This window comes from Oncorhynchus masou, chromosome 8, assembly GCF_036934945.1.
Source record: "Oncorhynchus masou masou isolate Uvic2021 chromosome 8, UVic_Omas_1.1, whole genome shotgun sequence".
NCBI classification, from domain to species: Eukaryota; Metazoa; Chordata; class Actinopteri; order Salmoniformes; family Salmonidae; genus Oncorhynchus; species Oncorhynchus masou.
Window position 1 is genome coordinate 10,822,633 of NC_088219.1, and position 24,924 is coordinate 10,847,556.

General features: G+C 42.1%; 1 protein-coding gene across 1 annotated transcript; it reads left to right on the forward strand.

Moving 5' to 3' along the window:
- The first annotated feature begins 11,644 nt into the window (after positions 1–11,644).
- LOC135544064 (zinc finger protein 391-like) lies at positions 11,645–24,021 on the forward strand. Its single transcript, XM_064971431.1, has 5 exons — positions 11,645–12,043; positions 15,878–15,947; positions 16,041–16,144; positions 18,507–18,629; positions 19,856–24,021. The coding sequence occupies exons 1-5, from the start codon at positions 11,851–11,853 to the stop codon at positions 20,527–20,529; spliced, it is 1,164 nt and encodes a 387-aa protein (XP_064827503.1). The 5' UTR covers positions 11,645–11,850; the 3' UTR covers positions 20,530–24,021.
- Positions 24,022–24,924: the final 903 nt, after the last annotated feature.

Sequence of the window (24,924 nt, forward strand, 5' to 3'; positions counted from 1 at the left end):
ACTTTTGCTTTACTCATCTCATATGTATATACTGTATTCTATTCTACTGTGTTTTAGTCAATGCCACTCCAACATTGCTCTTCCTAATATTTATATATTCCTTAATTCCATTATTAATATTTTAGGTTGTGTTTATTGTGTGTACAGTTGTGAATTGTTAGATATTACTGCACTGTTGGAGCTAGAAACACAAGCATTTCGCTACACCCGCAATAACATCTGCTAAACCTGTGTATGTGACAAATACATTTGGATTTGATAGAAATAAGGTGGAATCATATTTTACAGGCTCCGATGCCCACCATGTGGCAGGGGCTACAGTCCACAACGGATTCCAATCAGGTCAACACCTGCAAGGCCGCAGGGATCGACGATATTCCAGGGCGCGTTCTCAGAGCATACACAGAACAGCTGGCAGGCATATTCACAGTCATTTCCAACCTCTCCTTGTCCCAGTCTGTAATCCCCACGTGTTTTAAGATGACTGTTACGTACGCCTCTAGGAAGAGGGAACGTAACACACTGCTACAACTCAACTCCCCGCGGAGCGAAAGAGGTATGGGACTGTAGGTGCGAGTAAGGATGACAAAAAGCAGAGAATTTACCGTTTTACTAGGAATGTATTCCGTCACAGGGTAATTTTGGGGAAAAAGGGGCTGGACGGAACCAAAGCAAAGGAAGTAAATATCAAAGCCCCCTCTCCAACCTACCCACTACTTACCTAACTAGCACCACCTGGTGCACTAACCAAAATACAGGGGGTGGTCCGCCCAGGTCTTACCTAGTGTGCATAGACAGAGTATATACTACGGGTATATGTATGCCCGCAGGCCTCTTGCCTGAGCACTCCCAAGGTGCCTTCCCCTTCCCCCCTGGGAACAAAAACAGAATACAAACGTTCAATAATCAAAACAGTCCTTTGGACGTAAACATTCCTCAACAGGACCGCCACAAAATACTTCACAACAATTATACAAACCAACAATGAAACCACAGGACACACTCATCTCTCTCCTATCACTCTCTTCTCTCAGCAATCATCTGTGTTCTGAGCAACAGAACACTGGCTTATATAGCTGGAGAAGGAGTTGGTAATTGAAGACAGCTGTGTCCTCTGACGAGAGGGCGGGGTCAGCTCCAATTTGCCATGGATTCGACCAATCAGCTGCTTGGGGGATTCCATGAAGCCATCCTGAAACACACACATATATAAATACACAAACCACAACACAGAAACTGGGGATCGTAAACAATGACCACCATCATTCCTGTTCCTAAGAACTAAGACTTCCTGCCACAATGACTACCACCCTGTAGCACTTACATCTGTAATCCTGAAGTCCTTTGAGAGGCTGGTTATGGAACACATCAACTCCATCATCCCAGACCCACTCCAATTTGCATACTGCTCCAACAGATCCACAGACAACGCAATCTCAATTGCGCTCCACACTGCCCTCACCCACCGAGATAACAGGAATACCTATGTGAGAATGCTGTTCAGCGTTCAACACCAATGTCCCCGCCAAGCTCGTCACCAAGCTTAGGATCCTGGTACTGAGCACCGTCCTCTGCAAAGGGATCCTGGACTTCCAGCCGGGCCAACTGCAGGTAGAGAGAGAAGGCAACATCACCTCTGCCACGCTGCCCCTTAACACAGGGGCGACGCTCGCCCCCATCCACATCGATGGGATGCAGTGACGCGGGTTGAGAGCTTCAAGTTGCTCAGTGTCCAAATCACTAAGATCTTAAAATGGTCCACACACACATGGACACAGTCATGAAGAAGGTTCTAAAAGTGGTTGAAAAGATTTGTCATGGGCCCTCAAATCCTCAAAAAAGTTTACAGCTGTACCATTGAGAGCATCTTGACTGGCTGTATCACTGATTGGTTTGGCAACAGCACTGCCCTCGATCGCATGGCGCTGCAGTACATTACTGTGACCGAGCTCCCTGCCATCCAAGATCTCAACATCAGCTGGTGTTAAAGGAAAGTCATGAAAGACTCCAGGATGACTCTCTCTGCTTCTGCACGACAAGCGGTGCCGGTACAGATCTCGTGTGTTTTTGTTCTACCACATGATATTTTTTTTTGTATTACATTATGATTGATTACTGCACTGTTGGATGGAGATCTTGCCAGAAATGCATTTCACTGTACTTGTGTACGTGACATTAGAACTTAAAATGTAGAGAATTCCTTGGCACTTTGTTATGGTACACTCAGCCACGTCGACATGAGCTCTCGATTTGGATGATCCCTAAATGGCAAATATTACAGTGCCTTCAGAAAGTATTCACACCCCTGATTTTTGTCCACATTCAGGAGTAAAACTTGGCTCAACAGCTCACATAATAAGTTGCAAGGACTCATACAATTATCTGTAAGGTCCCTAAGTCGAGCAGGGAATTTCGAACACAGATTCAACCACAAAGACCAGGGAGGTTTACCAATGCCACGCAAAGAAGCGCACCTATTGGTTGATGAGTAAAAAAAACAGTCAGATATCCCTTTGAGCATGATGAAGTTATTAATTACACTTCGGATGGTGTATCAATACACACAGTCACTACAAAGATACAGGAGTCCTTCCTAACTCAGTTGCCGGAGAGGAAGGAACCCACTCAGGGATTTCACCACAAGGCCAATCGTGACTTTAAAACAAATACAGAGTGTAATGGCTGTGATAGGAGAATGAACAACATTGTAGTTACTCCACAATACCAACCTCATTGACAGTGTGAAAAGAAGCCTATAAAGAAAAAATATTCCAAAACATGAATCCTGTTAGCAACAAGTACTAAAGTAATACTGCAAAAAACGAGGCAAAGCAATTCACTTTTGACCTGAATACAAACTCTGCCTAGAATGCCAACATCCCGGAGTCGCCTCTTCACTGTTGATGTTGAGACTGGTGCTTCAGAAGAAAGTACTTTGTTTCTGGCCATTTTGGGCCTGTAATCGAACCCACAAATGCTGATGCTCCAGATACTCAACTAGTCTAAAGAAGGCCCGTTTTATTGCTTCTTTATTCACAAGAACAGTTTTCAGCTGTGCTAACATAATTGCAAAAGGGTTTTCTAATGATAAATTAGCCTTTTATAATGAAAAACCTGGATTAGCTAACACAATGTGCCATTGGAACACAGGAGTGATGGTTGCTGATAATGGGCCTCTGTACGCCTGTGTAAAAAAAAAATCAGCCGTTTCCAGCTACAATAGTCATTTACAACATTAACAATATCTACACTGTATTTCTGATCAATTTGATATTATTTTAATGGATAAAAAAAATTGCTTGTCTTTCTAAAACAAGGAAGTTTCTAAGTATCTATATATATATATATCTATAACAAACATCTCAGCGGAGTCAATCACCACCTTCCGGAGACACCTGAAACCCCACCTCTTCAAGGAATACCTAGGATAAGATAAGTAATCCTTCTCACACCCCCCCCTTAATGATTTAGATGCACTATTGTAAAGTGGCTGTTCCACTGGATGTCAGAAGGTGAATTCACCAATTTGTAAGTCGCTCTGGATAAGAGCGTCTGCTAAATGACTTAAATGTAAATGTAATGTAAATCTCTGCAGAGACCGGAAAATATCTGTGCAGCAACGCACCTGTTCCAACCTGACAGAGCTTTCAGAGGATCTGCAGAGAAGAATGGGCGAAACTCACAAAATACAGGTGTACCAAGCTTGTAGCGTCATAGTACTTTGTTGAAGCACCTTTGGCTGAGTAAAGGGTCTGCATACTGATGCAAATGTGATATTTCAGTTTTTGTTTTTAATAAATTAGCAAAGACGTCTAAAATGTGTTTTTGCTTTGTCATTATGGGGTATTGTGTGTAGATTGAGGACGGGAAAAAAATATTTCATCTAATTTTAGAGGCCGTAACATAACAGAATGTGGAAAAAGTCAATGGGTCTGAATATAAAAAATACTTATTTTCCACCATAATTTGCAAATAAATTCATAAAAAATCCTACAATGTGATTTTCTGGATTTTTTTTCTCATTTTGAGAGGTAGATGTTCAGTCCCAGGGTTCTTAGCTTAGTGATGAGCTTTGTGGGCACTATGGTGTTGAATGCTGGGCTGTAGGAAATGAACCACATTCTAACATACAGTTTAATTTGGATACATACACTTAGGTTACATACACTTAGGTTGGAGTCATTAAAACTCGATTTTCAAATAGTCTTCTTAAGAAACTATAGTTTTGGCAAGTCGGTCAAGACATCTACTTTGTGCATGACACAAGTAATTTTTCCAACAATTGTTTACAGACAGATTATTTCACATATAATTCACTGTATCACAATTCCAGTGCGTCAGAAGTTTACATACACTAAGTTGACTGTGCCTTTAAATAACTTGGAAAATTCCAGAAAAATATGCCATGGCTTTAGAAGCTTCTGATAGGCTAATTGACATAATTTGAGTCAATTGCAGGTGTACCTGTAGATGTATTTAAATGCATACCTTCAAACTAAGTGCCTCTTTGCTTGACATCATGGTAAAATCAAAAGAAATCAGCCAAGACTGAAGGTACCACGTTCATCTGTACAAACAATAGAATGCAAATATAAACACCATGGGACCACGCAGCCGTCATTCCGCTCAGGAAGGAGATGCATTCTGTCTCCTAGAGATGAACTGACTTTGGAGAGAAAAGTGCAAATGAATCCCAGAACAACAGCAAAGGACCTTGTGATGATGCTGGAGGAAAGAGGTACAAAAGTGTTGATATCCACAGTAAAACGAGTCCTATATCGAAGTAACCTGAAAGGCCACTCAACAAGGAAGAAGCCACTGCTCCAAAACCGCCATAAAATAGCCAGACTACGGTTTGCAACTGTACACGGGGACAAAGATTGTACTTTTTGGAGAAATGTCCTCTGATCTGATGAAACAAAAATAGAACTGTTTGGCCATAATGACCATCGTTATGTTTGTAGGAAAAAGGGGGAGGATTGCAAGTCGAAGAACACCATCCCCAACCGTGAAGCACGGGGGTGGCAGCATCATGTTGTGGGGGTGCTTTGCTGCAGGAGGGACTGGTGTACTTCACAAAATAGATGGCATCAAAAGGCAAGAAAATTATGTGGATATATTGAAGCAACATCTCAAGACATCAGTCAGGAAGTTAAAGCTTGGTCGCAAATGGGTCTTCCAAATGGACAATGACCCCAAGCATACTTCCAAAGTTGTGGCAAAATGGCTTAAGGAAAACAAAGTCAAGGTATTGGAGTGGCCATCACAAAGCCCTGACTTCAAGCCTATTGAAAATTTGTGGGCAGAACTGAAAAAGCATGTGTGAGCAAGGAGGCCTACAAACCTGACTCAGTTACACTGGCTCTGTCCAGAGGAATGGGCCAAAATTCACCCCACTTATTGTGGGAAGCTTGTGGAAGGCTACCCAAAACATTTGACCCAAGTTAAACAATTTAAAGGCAATGCTACCAAATACTAATTGAGTGTACGTAAACTTCTGACCCACTGGGAATGTGATGAAAGAAATAAAAGCTGAAATAAATTATTCTCTCTTCTATTATTCTGACATTTCACATTCTTAAAATAAAGTGGTGATCCTAACTCATTTTTACTTGGATTAAATGTCAGAATTGGGAAAAACTGAGTTTAGATGCATTTGGCTAAGATGTATGTAAACAACTGTAGGTGTTCCTTTTGTCCAGATGTGAAAGGGCAGTGTGGAGTGCGATTGAGATTGCATCATCTGTGGATCTCTTGGGCCGGTATATGAATTGGAGTGGGTCTTGGTTTTCCGGGATGATGGATGCTGATGTGAGTCATATCCAGCCTTTCAAAGCACTTCATGGCTACAAATGTGAGTGCTATGGGGCGGTAGTCAGGTTATAAACGAGATATTCTAGATATCACCTTTTCTTCCAAGAGTGTGCAGATTAAAGAGAGATGTCTTTTATGAGTTGTTACATGTCTGTCCTGCACTACAAGTTTATCACCCACTGTCACTGTACCTGAAGTCCTGATAGAGTGCAGTATCTCTCAGTGCATTGATCTTGGTTATGAATACATCTGGGTTAGTGGTCTGCATCAGGCTCACAAAGTCTTGTAGCACAAATAAATTGGATAGGATAGAATACAAAAGAAACACTGTACATTACTTAACATTCTACATAAATAACACGTTATCCATGGTACACTGGTCTTGTACGACCACATACAGAACAAGGAAAAACATGGACTTCCAACCATTTTCACGGTTTGATCAGATTGTGTGGACTACAAATGAATGATCACCGACTCAAATAGGATAATAAGTGTACAGGTTGTACAATATAAGATTGTATGGACTCTTTTTTTGTAAATTATTTTTGGAATTCAGTACTTTTTAGAATGTAGGGACGGACAGTGGTGGTCCAGAATAGGGGAGGGTTGTCAAACTTATTTTTGGGGGAGGGTTGTGTGTTTTTTTTTATTTTTTAAATTGGACACAGGGGAAGAACTGTCATTTTTTCCCCAGATTTACATTCACCATTTTGCAGGTTTTACTTTAGAATTGATTTAATTCGAGCCACATTTCCTCATCTGCTTGCATGCTCCTCCCCTATATCAAGGTGTTTTGGTACTTCCTTTATGCACTACTCTTTTCTGTGTGCTAACTTTTACCATACCGCGCAGGTCAGTATATTCTACCAGTCTAACAGTCTATCCTGCCCTCTATCCACCAGTCAGTGCAAATAGTGGGTAGTTTGTCCAGATCTGCAAAATGCAACTATCAATCATACCACACATAAATAATACAAAGCTGCACCAATTTTCAATATAAAAGAGGAGAAGCCAGGTTCATCATTGAAATAACAGGTAAGACACGAGACATTCAGCTTGTTTAGGGGCAATACAATTAGTCTACCTAGACTAGCCTACAACACCACAATGCAATGCATAATTGCATTACTGTTTTCAAGGGAGTGCAATTCTACTCTCGGCTGCAAATGTCATTTGAATAGCGGGGCATAAGTCCTGAATATTTCATTCCATTTGGATCAGTTGTGTGTCTACTCTTGACAGTGTAGTGTAGGAGGTCAGTCTGGCTGTATTTTAAGCTCCGATACTGAGATGCGCTGTCTGTTACAGATCATTATTCTCCCAAGTTGCCCAAAGCCCTGACCTCAATCCCATGATAATGTGGCCACATATGCACCCAGCAGGCTCAGTTAGTTAGGAAAGTTTAAATGTTCAATTAAATTTATTTTTGTCTCAATATTAAATAATTTCTGGGTAATAATTAAATACCTTACTGTGATTGTTTAAATTACAAATGGTCAACAAGAAACAAAAATAGCTTCTTAGCAAAGAGACATTTATCAAGTAAGAATTTTGCTAGGACTGTCTGGGAGTGGACTGAGTAGGGAGTGACGTCACCAGCCAGGCCAAAAGCTCCGTGCCACCAAAACAGGCTGGAATTTCAGGAAGCCTTTTCAAACGTCTCTTACACCAAAATGGCATTTTCATCAATTTCAAAGTATTATTCCAATCTCATAGTGTGGAAATGTATATATAAAATACAGGAAAATCACGTTTTTTGACTGCACTGAGGTTTTAAGCAAAATGTGTGTTTATATAGTGAACAAAAATATAAACGCAACAATTGTCAACAATTTTACTGACTTACAGTTCATATAAGGAAATCGGTCAATGTAAATAAATGAATAAGGTGTAATCTTTGGATTTCACATGACTGGGCAGAGGTGCAGCCATGGATGGGCCTGCGAGGGCATAGGAGCAAGGCCCACTCACTGGGGTGCCAGGCCCAGCCAATCAGAATGCGTTTTACTCCCACAAAAGGGCTTTATTACAAACAGAAATACTCTTCATATTCATCAGCTGTCCGGGTGGCTGGTCTCAGACAATCCTGCAGGTGAAGAAGCCAGATGAGGAGGTCCTGTGCTGCCGTGGTTACACGTAGTCTGCGGCTGTGAGGCCGGTTTGGCGTACTGCCAAATTCTCTAAAAACACGTTGGAGGTCGGTTATGGTAGAGAAATTAACATTGACTTCTCTGGGACGGACACTTTATCAGTATGCCTGATTATATAAAGCGGTCACAGCAGATGTGTGTGAGGGATTCCAGAAAGCAGGTACTTTCTACTGTCTGAATGATTGCTGTGGCCATACTGTATAAACCCCATGTGGTTGTGGTTCCTTGGCAGGTTGGCAAGTTCTGTTCAGTTCCGATTCAGGTTCGTTTAACGTCATCAAAAATATACATACAATGTATGATGTCATCTTACATTTATTGAAGCTTAAATTACACAAATGTTAGAATATATGCCAATCATCAACCTATTACCTTTAAAGGTAGCGTATTATTTAGAAGGAAAACAAAATCGAAACACATTTCATCATCATCACAATCCTTATTGTCACAGACATCAGTTCAACATCCATTCCACGTTGGTTCAACTTCAATTCATTGAAATGACGTGGAAACAATGTGGATTCAACCAGTGTCCAGTGGGATGTACAACCTGTCTCCAGAAATACATTTTGACACAGCATACAAAGCAACAAAGTGAGAAAAGCTCATTTACAGTGGGGCAAAAAAGTATTTAGTATTTAGTTAGCCACCAATTGTGCAAGTTCTCCCACTTAAAAAGATGAGAATTGCCTGTAATTTTCATCATAGGTACACTTCAACTATGACAGACAAAATGAGAAGAAAAAAAATCCAGAAAATCACATTGTAGGATTTTTAATGAATTTAATTTGCAAATTATGGTGGAAAATAAGTATTTGGTCAATAACAAAAGTTTATCTCAATACTTTGTTATATACCCTTTGTTGGCAATGACAGAGGTCAAACGTTTTCTGTAAGTCTTCACAAATACTTTTTTGCCCCACTGTAGGTCTGTAACAGTTTGGGTCTAGAGTGTCACCCCCTTTGAAGAGGGGGATGATCACGGCAGCTTTCCAATCTTTAGGAATCTCAGACGATACGAAAGAGATGTTGAACAGACTGGTAATAGAGGTTTCACCGTCCAGATCCGTCTACATTGTACAATGCGTGTCTGACTACCTCCGGAAGAGGTCAGGAAGACCTCCCCACAATCAGATCACAATGTGTTTTTTGATTGTCTACACCCATCTAAAAGTGTGGTCACAATCAGAATGTGGACAAGATCAGGGCAAAGGATGCACGTTAGAACCTAAATAAAAACGGCGCTATATAATCTTTGTTCCAAGGAAGACTGTAAGCCACGATTTGTCTGCAATGTTTCCGCGTTCGCAGAGACCACATTTTGATTTTATTTGGATCCCCAATAGCAAAATCTAGTCTTAATGGCGTCCGACACATAACGACAATCGACGAAATACATAACGACGAAATAGAGTCAAAAGGCTTTAAAATGTACATAACTTTAAAAACATTACCATGTAGTGTGTGTGCATCTAATAGTTACACCTTCATACACACAGCAAGTAGGTTACATGGGGGAAGAGGCGGTCACGATAAACACTGCATATAGGGAGCAATAGTAATGGCATCCTTTTGTAGGAACTAACTCCGCAATGGCTTGTTGGCCAAAGCCTATGGGGAAATGAATGGTGGTTTAAAAAAAGGGGGGTTTTGGATTAATGCTGAAAATAAGGACTGTGGTAAAAACAGGCTTTAGGAGATCTTATACGTTTTGTTCTGTGAGATAATCGTCATCGGCTAAAGTCACTTTTGTGAATTTTGAAGTGTTTATGTAATCAAAACAAACACATAAATCACAAATGCTTTGTAATTCATCAAAGTCATGTTAACTGACTGATATTATCTCATTAAACATCCTAAGCCTGTTAACCTCAAACCTTATTTTCTGTGTCTGCTGCAATAGCCCATCCGTGGCAAGGTGTGATGAGTTTTGCATTCTGAGGTGCCATTCTGCACACCACTGTTGTACCGCGCCATTATTTGACTGTTTGTGGCCCGCAGGTTAGCTTACACGATTCTTGCCATTCTCCTGTTTTTTGGTTTGCCGCGCCATTCTCTGTAAACCCTAGATATCGACGATCATACCACGCTCAAAGTCTCTTAGGTCACTTGTTCTGCCCATTGTAACGTTCAATCGAACCGCAACTGAATGCCTCGATGCCTACTTTACGGCCACACTCTCTGAGAGATGGAGGAAGTGGAGGCGGAGTTGGAATCAAGCAACGTGTCGAGCAAAGTTGGTGAAGACGAATGTTCTGAATGGACAACATTAGTGTCCAAAAATCTAACAGAAAGGAAATTGTCTAAAATTAGAGTGGAGGATACGTGTATGAACGATAATTCATCGTGTCATGTTGGGATGCGTTTGTTGAATAAGGATGCTTATGTAGGAGACCCATTTGAGGTGTCAAATTGTGAATATATGTGCTGGGAAAAACAAGGAGTCTGAGTGACCAGGTGTGGTCTTATTTTATTCATTGTTCTTATGTATAACAGAGGAAGATTGCAGTTGGCCTCAAAAGAATCCGGACAACAGAAGTATTGTGCTTTGAACTTCAGTGCAGTGCACCCATCAAAGGAGACATCTCAGACAGAGGTTCAGGTTGAACACCGAAAGAGACGTCCTGGTGTGGTTGGTGCCCAGCGTCTGACCTGCTCGGTCAATGGATAAAAAAAGTCTGTGGGTCTTGTTTAAAAAAAAATGAAGAGCACCTACAGTACCAACGCATGTGGAGCTTGGTTATTTAAGATACGCTCGAAAGAGCTTTTAGCCCCAAACCACTGCAGTGTAAAATAAATTAAGAATTTGGCCAGGTTTTTACATCTGCATTGCTTGCTGTTTGGGGTTTTAGGTTGGGTTTCGTTTCAAGTGTGTGCAGACGGATGGATTATACTGAAGAAAGGTGTGTAGAAGCATGACAGTCTCTGAGAGATGGCGGAAGTGGATGCTGATTGTGGTGGGGATTATGATCCCAAGAGCCCTGTAAGGGTGAAGGAGATTGAGGTGGAAAAACTTAAGTGGTCAATCGAATCTCCTATGTGGAGGTGATTCAAAGTGTTGAGGAAACACGTGACGCTAGTAAAGATAGTATTGGATGGATGTCTTGCCTGTGGCAAATGTTAGCTGCCAGTCATAAGATATACCATGTGTGTTAAAAAGGAGGATTTTGTGGTGTTCATTGCCAGTTCTAAACTCAAGTCTCAAAGTCAAAGAAACTGGATATTATTGTGGCTGAGGCAGAAAGGTTTTTGGTACTGTGTAGGGGTCAGATCTGTTTTGTTTTTAACAGAGCATTTGTTTGATTTAGTTTATGTATTATTTTTGTAGGTAGTTTTTGTTAGTTTGTTCCGTTTTACCTGTTTCCATCCCACACAGAAGAGGGCAGGTGTACACTAAATGGTGCAAACGCCGATATACCATAGAAGAAGTAGACTCGCCGTCTGTTGGAGTGATCAATTTTCGTGAACAGGTTGATGTACTAAATAAACTGGCCTGGCCACTGAGTGCATGTAAAAAAAGCCTAAACATTACGACCCTTCTCGTCAATCAAATAAGCCTCACGTAATTCGACAAAAACTCTCGTTCACCTCCATACAAAAAAAGGGTATAACTCACGTGGACACATTTTGGGCGGAGTAAATCCTCGCGCTTCGCCTCTTCATCTGATTACCTTGAAAACAACGGTCGGACATCTTGGACGCAGTGTCCAATTCTTGAATTTATACCAGTGGTCGAATCAGTAACTAGTGCTTTGAAAACTTCATCGGAGTATCGGCGCTCCGGTATCACGAGTCCCATCACGAAGCCTCGAGCTCGACCGAACAAAGTACATACCATAACACATATTTTGGTACTTCTTAGATACTGTAGTTAGCAACAACAATGAGAAACTGCTGTGCGCTGAATTGTGCTAATCGAGCTGGTCAAGGATGGAGATTCTTCACTATACCAAGAGGATCTCATCCTTTCCAAAAGAATAGAAGACGGTTGTGGCTGCAAGCCATAAAACGGGTGGATTGGGGCCCTGATGGTCTGAGGGGTGATTATAGCTTGTGTGGAGCTCATTTCATCTCTGGTAAGTATGCTTGGGCTGGTTAGCAAATTCTAATACGTTTGCTAGTGAAAGAAAATGACGGAATCAATACAAATAACAGCGCAATACCCGCCTTTGTTTAGCTAAAAAGTTAGGGTATGGGGCTGGAGAAATGTACTGAACCACTGAAGTTCACGTGTGTCGTGAACAGCGTGAGCAACAATAGTGGAATCGGCTGTTCGCCTTTAAAATAAAGTTACCCTGTTGACATTTACGCAAACTGATAAAAATGTAGGAATCATCACTCCAATTGGACGAGATAGACCCACATGGTTGGAATGTTAAAACCTTTTTTTTCTTCTTTTTTTTAATCAACAGACAATAATTAGTTAATTTGACAACGTATTAGAAACGTATTAGACTTCATAATTGCATTGTGGGCAAAAGTTACAACCTTACCCCATTTCATGGACCCAAGATCCATAGGTATCAGCCTACACAGTGACACCCACAGATTACAATTCTTGAAGAGTATACACAAATATTAGCGTAGTAGCTTCTTATCGTGGGACTTCAGTACCTCCAGCTTTTCCTGTTGAAAAGCAATATCCCAATTCTAAATACAGTGAAGTACACACACTGAAGGGTAAATTAATGCTATAAACAGGGGGTACCGGTACCGAGTCAATGCAGGGGTACAGGTTAGTAGTGAGGCTATATACAGAGGCTACCGGTACCGAGTCAATGCAGGGGTACAGGTTAGTAGTGAGGCTATATACAGGGGGTACCGGTACCGAGTCAATGCAGGGGTACAGGTTAGTAGTGAGGCTATATACAGGTGGTACCGGTACCGAGTCAATGCAGGGGTACAGGTTAGTAGTGAGGCTATATACAGGTGGTACTGGTACCGAGTCAATGTAGGGGTACAGGTTAGTAGTGAGGCTATATACAGGTGGTACCAGTACAGAGTCAATGTAGGGGTACAGGTTAGTAGTGAGGCTATATACAGGAGGTACCGGTACCGAGTCAATGCAGGGGTACAGGTTAGTAGTGAGGCTATATACAGGGGGTACCGGTACCGAGTCAATGCAGGGGTACAGGTTAGTCCAGGTAGTTTGTACATGTAGGTAAGGGTAAAGTGAGGGGGTGTCAATGTAAATAGTCAGAGTGGCCGTTTGATTAATTGTTCAGCAGTCTTATGGCTTGGGGGTAGAAGCTGTTAAGGAGCCTGCTGGACCTAGACTTGGCACTCTGGTACCGCTTGCCATGCGGAAGCAGAGAGAATATTCTATGACTTGGGTGACTGAGGTCTTTGACAATTTTTGGGGGGCTTTCCTCTGATACTGTCTAGTTGGGCATTCAAGGAGCTGGTTTGATGGGAAGTTGTGATGTCAATAGAGAACAAAAGAGGAAAGTCCCCCCCCCCCCCCCCCCCCACTTGTGCCATGTTATGACTTACCTGGACCACTTAATGAGAGATGCCTTAGTTAATAATCAGGTGCTACATGAGGTGAAAAGGAGAATGGAGTGCCATTTTAACTGTGGGAAATCAACTTACAATTCGGGTCTATTGTGTGAATGGAACATATTGCGATATACCGGACACTTGAGAAATTGAACCAACCCATAAAGCATTCCTTGTATCAACACTTATGTAAGACAGTCCACTATTCAGAATGTGATGAGTCGATTGGCTAGTCATGATTTAGGTTTATAATGCAACTGAATCACTGTTCACAAAAAAGACAGTTCAATGCGTGGCTGAGTGGCGTGTAGAGTAGAGGCCTGCGCTATAGGCCATATCAGACATGTTTCTTCTTTCATTGCACGGGAAAACACATTTCATACAATTCCACTACACTTTGTATGACTGGAGACATCAGCTGAATCTTTTCTTAATATGACAAATAACAGGGTAGCCTACTCTGCTGACAATGACAGATCTATAACATCAGCGTTGTCCATATCAACAGGTCTAAGGGGAGACACAAATAGAATACTTTCCGAATGAACTGTAGTTCATTCTCCATCTTTTCATTCAGACTCAATCATGGACACACTTACTTCAATATAGGTTAAATAAAATAAATGAATTGAACAGGTCAGGGTTCCATAGTCCTAGGCAGAAGCTGATTCAGCTGCACGACCAGGTGGGACGGGGGGACGGGGGGCACTGTAGCCCCATCTGACAATACCCCCTGACGGGGCCAACCAGGCAGGATAAACCCCATCCACCCCACACCACCAGAGGGACAGGCTGATACCCCTTTTCATGGACCCAAGATCCATAGGTAAGGCTGTACATTGCAATGTCCAATACACACAATAGACTGACTGGGAAGGTGACTTCCCCAAACTGAGGCTATAAAGTGTTTTACATTTACGTTGTTTACAAACGTTGGAGTAAAACAAGCCTATATTTTGGGTTCTGATGTGGTACGACAGTTGAACTAAGCTCATGAGGCATTTATAAGTTACTGCTATATTCTTCGAGAATCAGTGGGTGGCCTCCCGGGTGGCGCAGTGGTCTAAGGCACTGCATTGCCGTGCTAGCTGTGCCGCCAGAGACCCAGTGGTCTAAGGCACTGCATTGCCGTGCTAGCTGTGCCGCCAGAGACTCAGTGGTCTAAGGCACTGCATTGCTGTGCCGCCAGAGACTCAGTGGTATAAGGCACTGCATTGCCGTGCTAGCTGTGCCGCCAGAGACCCAGTGGTCTAAGGCACTGCATTGCCGTGCTAGCTGTGCCGCCAGAGACTCAGTGGTCTAAGGCACTGCATTGCTGTGCCGCCAGAGACTCAGTGGTATAAGGCACTGCATTGCCGTGCTAGCTGTGCCGCCAGAGACCCAGTGGTCTAAGGCACTGCATTGCCGTGCTAGCTGTGCCGCCAGAGACTCAGTGGTCTAAGGCACTGCATTGCTGTGCCGCCAGAGACTCAGTGGTATAAGGCACTGCATTGCCGTGCTAGCTGTGCCGCCAGAGACCCAGTGGTCTAAGGCACTGCATTGCCGTGCTAGCTGTGCCGCCAGAGACTCAGTGGTCTTAAGGCACTGCATTGCCGTGCTAGCTGTGCCGCCAGAGACTCAGTGGTCTAAGGCACCTCATTGCAGTGCTAGCTGTGCCGCCAGAGAGTCCAGGCTCTGTCGCAGCCGTCCGGAACCGGGAGGTCCATGGGGCGATGCACAATTGGCCCAGCGCCGCCCGGGTTAGGGAGGGTTTGGCCGGCAAGGATATACTTGTCTCGTCGCACGCCAGCAACTCTTGTGGCGGGCCGGGTGCAGTGCACGCTGACCAGGTCGCCAAGTGTACAGTGTTTCCTCTGACACATTGGTGCGGCTGGCTTCCGTGTTGGATGTGCATTGTGTCAAGAAGCAGTGCGGCTTGGTTGTGTTTCGGAGGATGCATTGCTCTCGACCTTCACCTCTCCCGAATCCGTACGGGAGTTGCAGTGATAATTGGATACTGTGAAATTGGGGAGAAAAAAAGGAGTAAAATAAAATGTAAAAAAAGAATCAGTGGGTATATATCATTCAACTAAGGATTCTAGCTTTGAAGGAATAGTTCACAAAAATTACATATTGGTTTCCATACCCTGCAAAGGACAAGCAATTAAATGTTTTGGTTTTGTTTACCATGTCACTGTTTCCAAATGTGAACTTCTTAGCAGGTCAATGGCACCGATATTCTCTTTTTTGTTTGTTTTTTGCTTCATGTCCAAATCTTCTATAATGAACTACATTGACCTACACAATCAATTCTAGATACTTAAGGATGATTTTGACATAATTTAGCAAGCCAAGATAAAATAACCTTCTAGTAAGTCAGATAGGTTTGCTAGCCAGTCCATTCACTAATCACCATCTTTCTTTCCAACCAGGAGAACCTTCTATGGACTACGACAGCCCCGATTTTGTTCCATCAATATTTCCCCAAGGCAAACAGACAAGGTATGTTTGTATTCATTACATTTTGTGTTTTCATTTTAAATGCATTTTCATTCAGTTGCTAATTCTCACTTGAGCTCTACTGTTGTCCCCTAGAAACTCAAGAAGGACGAGATGCAGTAAAGCACAGTCTGATGGCAGTGCTGTTGCCATGGCAAGTCCAGACACAGAGATCCATGTCCTTCCTGACTGTTCTGAAGGTACACAGTTATGTTAACACTTAGGCTTTGACATTGTAAGGCGTTAGTGCTGAGCTATTAACCAAAATGTCAGTTATTTTTCAAGTTAAACAATTTAAAGGCAATGCTACCAAACACTCAATTAGTATATGTAAACTTCCGACCCACTGGGAATGTGGAAATAAATAAATGTGAATTAAATAATTCTCTCTACTATTATTACATTTCACACTCTTATATTTCACATTCTTAAAATAGTGGTGATCCTAACTGACCTAAGACAGGGCATTTTTACCCGGATTACAATATCAGGAACTGTGAAAAACTGAGTCTAAATGTATTTGTAAACTTCCGACTTCAACTGTATAAACTCAGTAAAAAAAGAACCATCCTTTCACTGTCAACTGTGTTTATTTTCAGCAAACTTAACATGTGTAAATATTTGTATGAACATAAGATTCAACAACTGAGACAAACTGAACAAGTTCCACAGACATGTGACTAACCAGAATGGGACAGGGAGGGGGGAGGTCAAAATCAAAAGTAACAGTCAGTATCTGGTGTGGCCACCAGCTGCATTAAGTACTGCAGTGCATCTCCTCCTCATGGACTGCACCAGATTTGCCAGTTCTTGCTGTGAGATGTTACCATACTCTTCCACCAAGGCACCTGCAAGTTCCCAGACATTTCTGGGCTTAAGCCCTCACCCTCCAATCCAACAGGTCCCAGACGTGCTCAGTGGGATTGAGATCCGGGCTCAATGCTGGCCATGGCAGAACACTGACATTCCTGTCTTGCAGAAAATCGCGCACAGAACGAGGAGTATGGCTGGTGGCATTGTTATGCTGGAGGGTCATGTCAGAATGAGCCTGCGGGAAGGGTACCACATGAGAGAGGAGGATGTCTTCCCTGTAATGCATAGCGTTGATTGCCCGCAATGACGACAAGCTCAGTCAAATAATTCTGTGGCACGCTGCCCTAGACCATGACAGCACCTCCATCACCAAATTGATCCCGTTCTAGAGTACAGGCCTCGGTGTAATGTTCATTCTTTCGATGATAAACGCGAATCCGACCATCACCCCTGGTGAGACAAAACCTTGACTCGTCAGTGAAGAGTACTTTTGCCAGTCCTGTCTGGTCCAGCGATGGTGGGTTTGTGCCCATTGGCGACGTTGTTGCCGGTGATATCTGGTGAGGACCTGCCTTACAACAGACCTACAAGCCTTCAGTTCAGCCTCTCTCAGCCTATTGCGGACAGTCTGAGCACTGATGGAGGGATTGTGCATTCCTGGTGTAACTCAGGCAGTTGTTGCTGCCATCCTATAACTGTCCCACAGGTGTGCTGTTCGGATGTACCGATCCTGTGCAGGTCTTGTTAAACGTGGTCTGCCACGGCGAGGGTGATCAGCAGTCCATGCTGTCTCCCTGTAGCGCTGTCTTAGGCGCTATTGCCCTGGCCACATCTGCAGTCCTCATGCCTCCTTGCAGCATACCTAAGGCACGTTCACACAGATGAGCAGGGACCCTGGGCATCTTTCATTTGGTGTTTTTCAGAGTCAGTAGAAAGTCCTCTTCAGTGTCCTAAGTTTTCATAACTGACCTTAATTGCCTACCGTCTGTAAGCTGTTAGTGTCTTTGCGACCATTCCACAGGTGCATGTTCATTAATTGTTTATGGTTCATTGACCAAGCATGGGACACAGTGTTTAAACCCTTTACAATGAAGATCTGAAGTTATTTGGATTTTTACAAATTATTATGAAAGACAGGGTCCTGAAAAAGGGATGTTTTTTGTTGTTGTTGCTGAGTTTATCATATATACTGTTTGCTTCAATGTGAGTTAGTGGGAATTGAGTGTGTAATGAAGTAATACCTTGAATTGAAATGATAAATTACCCAACATGATGACTTGTTGCATACCAAAAATTCTGGAATTTGGTGATGTCCTTTAGCCATCTCTTGTTCAGCACAATCTCAGTCGGGGACAGATGAACTGGTGATCCTCTTTCTAGCGAGTCCTTGGAATGAGGATCTTCCAGACTGCTGTGGTTACATTGTCCCAACATCAGTTGTGCTCGTTGACAAACAACAACATTTGTGTCTGCTGTAAGTTAGATAGTCCAACTTGTCAGTGATGATCTGGCTTGGCTACTGCATCTCTCTCTCTCTCATGTCCGCTCCCCTGTTATCTCACACTGGATTAGCTTCCTCCTCCTGCAGCACAGTCTCTCCCGTTGTGCAGAGGAATAAAATAAAGAATATCCGACTAGTGAAATTACTTCACACGCTCATCCCAAGTTTGAGCCCTGCTTTGGTAGTTTCCCCTCAAACACAACACTTGTTAAGTTAACCTTATTCTTCTTTTCTTTTCTTTTTTACAGTGCTGCATGGTCCTGACTGTTACCATAGTGACCAAAGCACGCTAGATCCGAAGCTGAAGGATGAAAGTCAGACGCTGGACCTGAATATTAAAGAAGAAGATGTGGATAATTTTATGTATCTAAGTGAGTATTCATATCAGATTCAGTATTGGGCCTGTTGGGATCAATAATACTTATTACTTTACATCAGTAAAATATTTCAGTTGTGTATATTTCTTTTCTTTGATTATTATTTAATTAAGTCATCTCTGCTCAGACAGGAGCAGCCAGCCAACCATCTAACGTTGTCCTCTGTCTCTCTCTCCATCTAACGTTGTCCTGTCTCTCTCTCCGTCTAACGTTGTCCTCTGTCTCTCTCCGTCTAACGTTGTCCTCTGTCTCTCTCTCTCTGACTGTTGTCCTCTGTCTCTCTCTCTCTGACTGTTGTCCTCTGTCTCTCTCTCTCCGACTGTTGTCCTCTTTCTCTCTCTGACTGTTGTCCTCTTTCTCTCTCTCTCTGACTGTTGTCCTCTGTCTCTCTCTCTCTCTCTCCGACTGTTGTCCTCTGTCTCTCTCTCTCTCTCTCCGACTGTTTTCCTCTGTCTCTCTCTCTCTCTCTCCGACTGTTGTCCTCTGTCTCTCTCTCTCTCTCTGACTGTTGTCCTCTGTCTCTCTCTCTCTCTCCGACTGTTGTCCTCTGTCTCTCTCTCTCTCTCCGACTGTTGTCCTCTGTCTCTTTCCATTGAGTCTAGCTAGTAGCTGCCCATGCTGCATAGCTGACTAAATCACTTTTAGTAGTTCTAGAATAAGTAGATAAGGCATACTTTCAAGTCTGCTACAACTATCAATCGGGTAGAGCTACCTCACGAGCTATCAATCTCTCTCGTCTCTGTGTCATGTACATTCCTCTCTCATGCGGTCTGTGTGTGGAGCTGGGAAGAACTGGCACAATGGATTCTGGTCATTGTAGTTAATTCAAAGAACAAAAATAGGACAGCCCTCTGAATAACATTTTTATTGCACAAATGTTTTCTGTCCTATTTTTGATCTTTTGGATTATATACGAGAATTCAGCACCTGATCTAAGTTTATTTAAAGGTGCAGTCGAGCACCTTGCTTCTTTTCATAGTAGTTAATTACCACTTTTCTAAGCTGAACTAGGTTGAATATTTGCCTATTGAAAACTACAACTCTACAGCTTCGTATGATTTCTCTCTAGAGAACTAAATGGAATTAAACTAATTGATCCGATGTCGGTCAATTAGTTGTTTAAAAATGTTGGCTAATCGCTCAGCATTAACAAATAAGGTGTCAGAACAGGAAATCAATCTGACTTCTTCAGTGATGCTTATTGTTTATATTCTGTCTAGACTATTCTGGACTTCTGAAAGAAGAAAAGAAAGAGGAAACGTGGGAGTGTCCTCAGCCTGGGAAAGGGGGGCCTGACTGTAACCATAGTGACCTAAGCAAGCCAGATCCAAAGATGGAGTCAGTCAAGATGGAGGATGAAAGTCAGACGCTGGAGCTAACTGTTAAAATCAAAGGAGAAGAAGAGGAGGAAACCTATGGCACTGAATGTGGCAAGACCTCTTTGTCAACAAGGAATCCGCTCACGTCCACTGGAGAGAATTCTTACCATTGCTCTGACTGTGGGAAGAGTTTCAGTCAACATTCAAACTTAAAACAGCATCAGAGAACACACACAAGGGAGAAATCTCATAGCTGTTCTGACTGTGGAAAGAACTTCAGTCATAAGGGGAGTTTGGTATACCACCAGAGAATACATACAGGAGAGAAACCGTATAGCTGCTCTGACTGTGGGAAATTTTTCAGTCAAAAGGGGAGTTTGTTATACCACCAGAGAATACATACAGGGGAGAAACCGTATAGCTGCTCTGACTGTGGGAAATGTTTCAGGCAAAAGGGGAGTATGGTACAACATCAGAGAACACATACAGGGGAGAAATCCTATAGCTGCTCTGACTGTGGGAAGAGTTTTACCGCATCTTCTACTCTAAAGAACCACCAGCGTAAAACACACTAGAGAAAAGCCTTACCATTGCGCGGACTGTGGGAAGAGCTTCAATCGACATCAACATCAGAGAACAGTGTGTTGGATGCATTTGCTGTTTGTTTTGGTTGTTTCAGATGTTGTGCCCAATAGAAATTAAATGTAAATAATGTATTGTCACTTTTATTGTAAATAGAATATGTTTCTAAGCACTTCTACATTAATATGGATGCGACCATGATGGCTGGATGCGACCTATTTATGCCTATGTCTTGGGGGTATGATATTTTTTGTGCGTCTAACTTTCTCACTCATCATTATTCCCGATTTAATTCAGAACTATCTGTAACCATGGTAACGTCCACATTAATGTAGGAGTGTTTAGAAACATAATTATATTCTTATTTACAATAAAAGTGACTCAAAAATGACAATACGTTATTTTACCATTCATTTCTATTGGGGGGAGAAAAAAATCTGAAACAACCAAAACAAATAACCAATGCATCCAACAAGTTTGTAGAGTCACAAGCTTGATGTAGTCATTATGTGCTAGGAATATGGGACCAGATACTAAGTCTGGCCACTTTATTACACACACACTGCTTTCAGAACGCATTCAGACCCCTTGACTTTTCCCACACGTTGTTACCTTACAGCCTTATTCTAAAATGGATTAAATAAATACAAAATCCTCAGCAATCGACACACAATACCCCATAATGACAAAGCGAAAACAGGTTTTTAATTTATTAAAAATAAACAGAAATACCTTATTTACATAAGTATTCAGACCCTTTGCTATGAGACTCTAAATTGAGCTCAGGTGCATCCTGTTTACATTGATCATCCTTGATGTTTCTACAACTTGATTGAAGTCCACCTGTGGTAAACTCATTTGATTGGACATGATTTGGAAAGGCACACACCTGTCTATATAAGGTCCCACAGTTGACAGTGCATGACAGAGCAAAAACCAAGCCATGAGGTCTAAGGAATTGTCTGTAGACCTCTGAGACAGGATCGTGTTGAGAGACAGATCTGGGGAAGGGTACCAGAAGGTGTCTGTAGCATTGAAGGTCCCCTAGAACACAGTGGCCTCCATTCTTAAATGGAAGAAGTTTGGAACCACCAAGACTCTTCCTAGAGCAACCCGGCCAAATTGAGCAATCGGGGGAGAAGGGCCTTGGTCAGGGAGGTGACCAAGAACCCTCTGACAAGAGCTCTAGAGTTCCTCTGTGAAGATGGTTGTTATTCTGGAAGGGTCTCCCATCTCTGCAGCACTCTACCAATCAGGCCTTTATGGAGAGGCACCTAAAGACTCTGACCATGAGAAACAAGATTCTCTGGTCTGATGTAACCAAGATTGAACTTTTTGGCCTGAATGCCAAGTGTCACGTCTGGAGGAAACCTTCCTTACAGTGAAGCATGGTGGTGGCAGCATCACGCTATGGGGATGTTCTTCAGCAGCAGGGACTGGGAGACTAGTCAAGATCGAGGCAAATTACAGAGAGACCTGCTCAGGAACTCAGACTGGGGTGAAGGTTCACCTTCCAACAGGACAACGACCCTAAGCACACAGCCAAGACAACACAGGAGTGGCTTCGGGACACGTCTCTGAATGTCCGTGAGTGGCCCAACCAGAGCCCAGACTTGAACCCGATCTAATCTATCTTTGGAGAGACCTGAAAATTGCTGTGCAGCAACGCTCCCCATTCAACCGAACAGAGCTTGAGGATGTGCAGAGAAAAATGGGAGAAATTCCCCAAATACAGGTGTGCCAGGCTTGTAGCGTTATACCCAAGACTCAATGCTGTAATCAAGTACTGAGTAAAGTGTCTGAATACTTTTTGTAAATGTTTTGTTTTTTATTTATATAAATTAGCAAAAATTCAACCTGTTTTTGCATTGTCAGTATTGGGGTATTGTGTGTAGATTTGATTCATTTAAAAAAAAAAGAAATCCATTTCAGAATAAATTTGTAATGTAACAAAATTTGGAAAAAGTCAAGTGGTCTGAATAGTTCCCGAAGGCACTGTATTAGTGAGTTTGTCCCAATACTTTTAGTCCCCTCCATTTTAGGTGACCATGTGAAAAAAGTTATTTTAACTTTTAAATGTTCACCCAGATGAAAATACTCTATTTAAAGCTGACAGTTTGCACTTTGTAGTCATTCTATAATTTCAAATACAAAGTGCGATAGTACAGAGACACAATTCATTCATTGTCACAATACATTTGGAACTCACTGTATTTTTGTTTCTTTTTGAAATTTTTTATTGAAAATAATCACATTTAAAGTACTTCATTGTTAATCAGAAATGATTTGATATTGAGAACGGTTGCAGTGGATCTTTAAGCTGGCAGTGTTCTTCATTGTGGTCTTCATCAATGCTGTTAAAAATGAACAGTAACCACATCTCCATCCACAGTTTTTATGCGAGTAAAGTGATACCGTATTAAAAAAAATATCACGACGGCTGTGATGGAAACTAGTAGCTTTGGTGCAATTTTCTTTTTGTGTCAAATTATTTGGGCAAGAAATGGTGGTGGAAATATTGGAGTCCCACTATTACTCTGGAAACCATGAGTTTATTATTAGAGATTAAATCAGTTATGATCTTCAGTGCATGGTCATCTTGATGTTCCTTTCCCGCAAAATTAAAAGTATAAATCATATCAAATTCCTTACAGTATATTAGGCAAACCAGGCGGCACTGTTTTCTTGGATAGCCAGGGGCACACTCCAATATTCAGATACCATTGAACACGCACTTCGTTTGTGAGTCCGCCAGATCTGAGGCAGGAGGCAAGACCAGGGTTGTTCTCTTGAGAAGTGTGTTAATTTGACCAATTTCCTGTCCTGCTAAGCATTGAAAATGTATGGAGTAAAAAGTTATTCAGTGAAGAAATAGTTTTCTAAAATAAATATAGTACAGGTACAGGTTCCTACAAAAAATATGACCTAAGTAGTACTTTACACCACTACCTCAACCAAAGTAAGCACATTTGTTTTTTAACAGAACAGTTTTTGTGATAAATCGGTAGAGCTGAAAATGTGATGTGTGAAAAACATTTTTTTTATTCGGTGCAAAAGAGCACGTTATCAGCAACTGACTGTTTGGTGGAAACACCACTCCTCAAATTGGATGGAAACTTTTTATTTTACTAGGCAAGTCAGTTAAGAACAAATTCTTATTTTCAATGACGGCCTAGAAACAGTGGGTTAACTGCCTGTTCAGGGGCAGAACGACAGATTTTGTACCTTGTCAGCTCGGGGATTTGAACTTGCAAACTTTCCGTTACTAGTCCAATGCTCTAACCACTAGGCTACACTGCCGCCCCTAACCACTAGTGACTCACTGTGGAAAAGATGGTAACAATTAAAAGTGTAATCATTGATTGGGCTTGCAAAGAGCTCACCAGTTTGTTGTCCTAAAACCTGGAAATTATACTGAACAAAAATATAAAAACACATGTAAAGTTGTTGGTTTCATGAGCTGAAATAAAATATCCCAGAAATGTTCCATACCACAAAAAGCGTATTTCTTTAAAATGTGGTGCACACACATTTACCTCCCTGTTAGTGAGCATTTCTCCTTTTCCAAGATAATCCATCCACCTGACAGTTGTGGCATATCAAGAAGCTGATTAAACAGCACGATCATTACACAGGTGCACCTTGTGCTAGGGACAATAAAAGGCTATTCTAAAACGTGTCATTTTATCACCAACATCTGTACCACAGATGTCTCAGGTTTTGAGGGTGTGTGCAATTGACTGCAGGAATGTCCACCGGAACTGTTGCCAGATAATTTTATGTTCATTTTTCTAACATAAGGCACCTCCAACATCATTTTAGAGAAGTTGGCAGTACGTCCAACCGGCCTCATACTCGCAGACCACGTGTAACCACGCCAACCCAGGACCTCCACATCCAGCGGGATCATCTGAAGGGGAGCGCTGAGGAGTATTTCCCCTCTGCAATAAAGCCCTTTTGTGGGGAAAAACTCATTCTGAGTGGGTGGGCCTAGGACTGCGCCCCTGCCCAGGCATGTGACATCTATAGATTAGGGCCTAATGAATATTTCAATTGACTTAGATTTTACTGAGTTACAGTTCATATTTGTTCAGCCATCCCTATAGGATAAATTAAGAACATTTGGTCTGAGTTTGAACTCAGGCTTAAGAGATGTTAAATATTTTGTCCTGGGATAATAGTAGTGAACATGATCTTAATGAAACCTCTTTTTATTTAGTAATTCTTCAAGGAGTGACATTAGCTGATGATTATCAGAACGGATTAGGTCTCCTAAGCCTGTGTTTATCACAGACCTTATTTTCGGCTTTTCTCCAACGAACCACGGCAGAGTTAGTGGCTACAAAAAAAATGCCATTACCATTTCTCTCTTGAATGTGTGAAGATAT

Bases quoted from the DNA above. Each gene is read 5' to 3' on its own strand.
- LOC135544064 (XM_064971431.1), top strand. From the start codon at position 11,851: ATGAGAAACTGCTGTGCGCTGAATTGTGCTAATCGAGCTGGTCAAGGA. The intron at 12,044-15,877 runs GTAAGTATGCTT...CTTTCCAACCAG, and splicing joins TGGAGCTCATTTCATCTCTG to GAGAACCTTCTATGGACTAC. The intron at 18,630-19,855 runs GTGAGTATTCAT...TATTCTGTCTAG, and splicing joins GGATAATTTTATGTATCTAA to ACTATTCTGGACTTCTGAAA.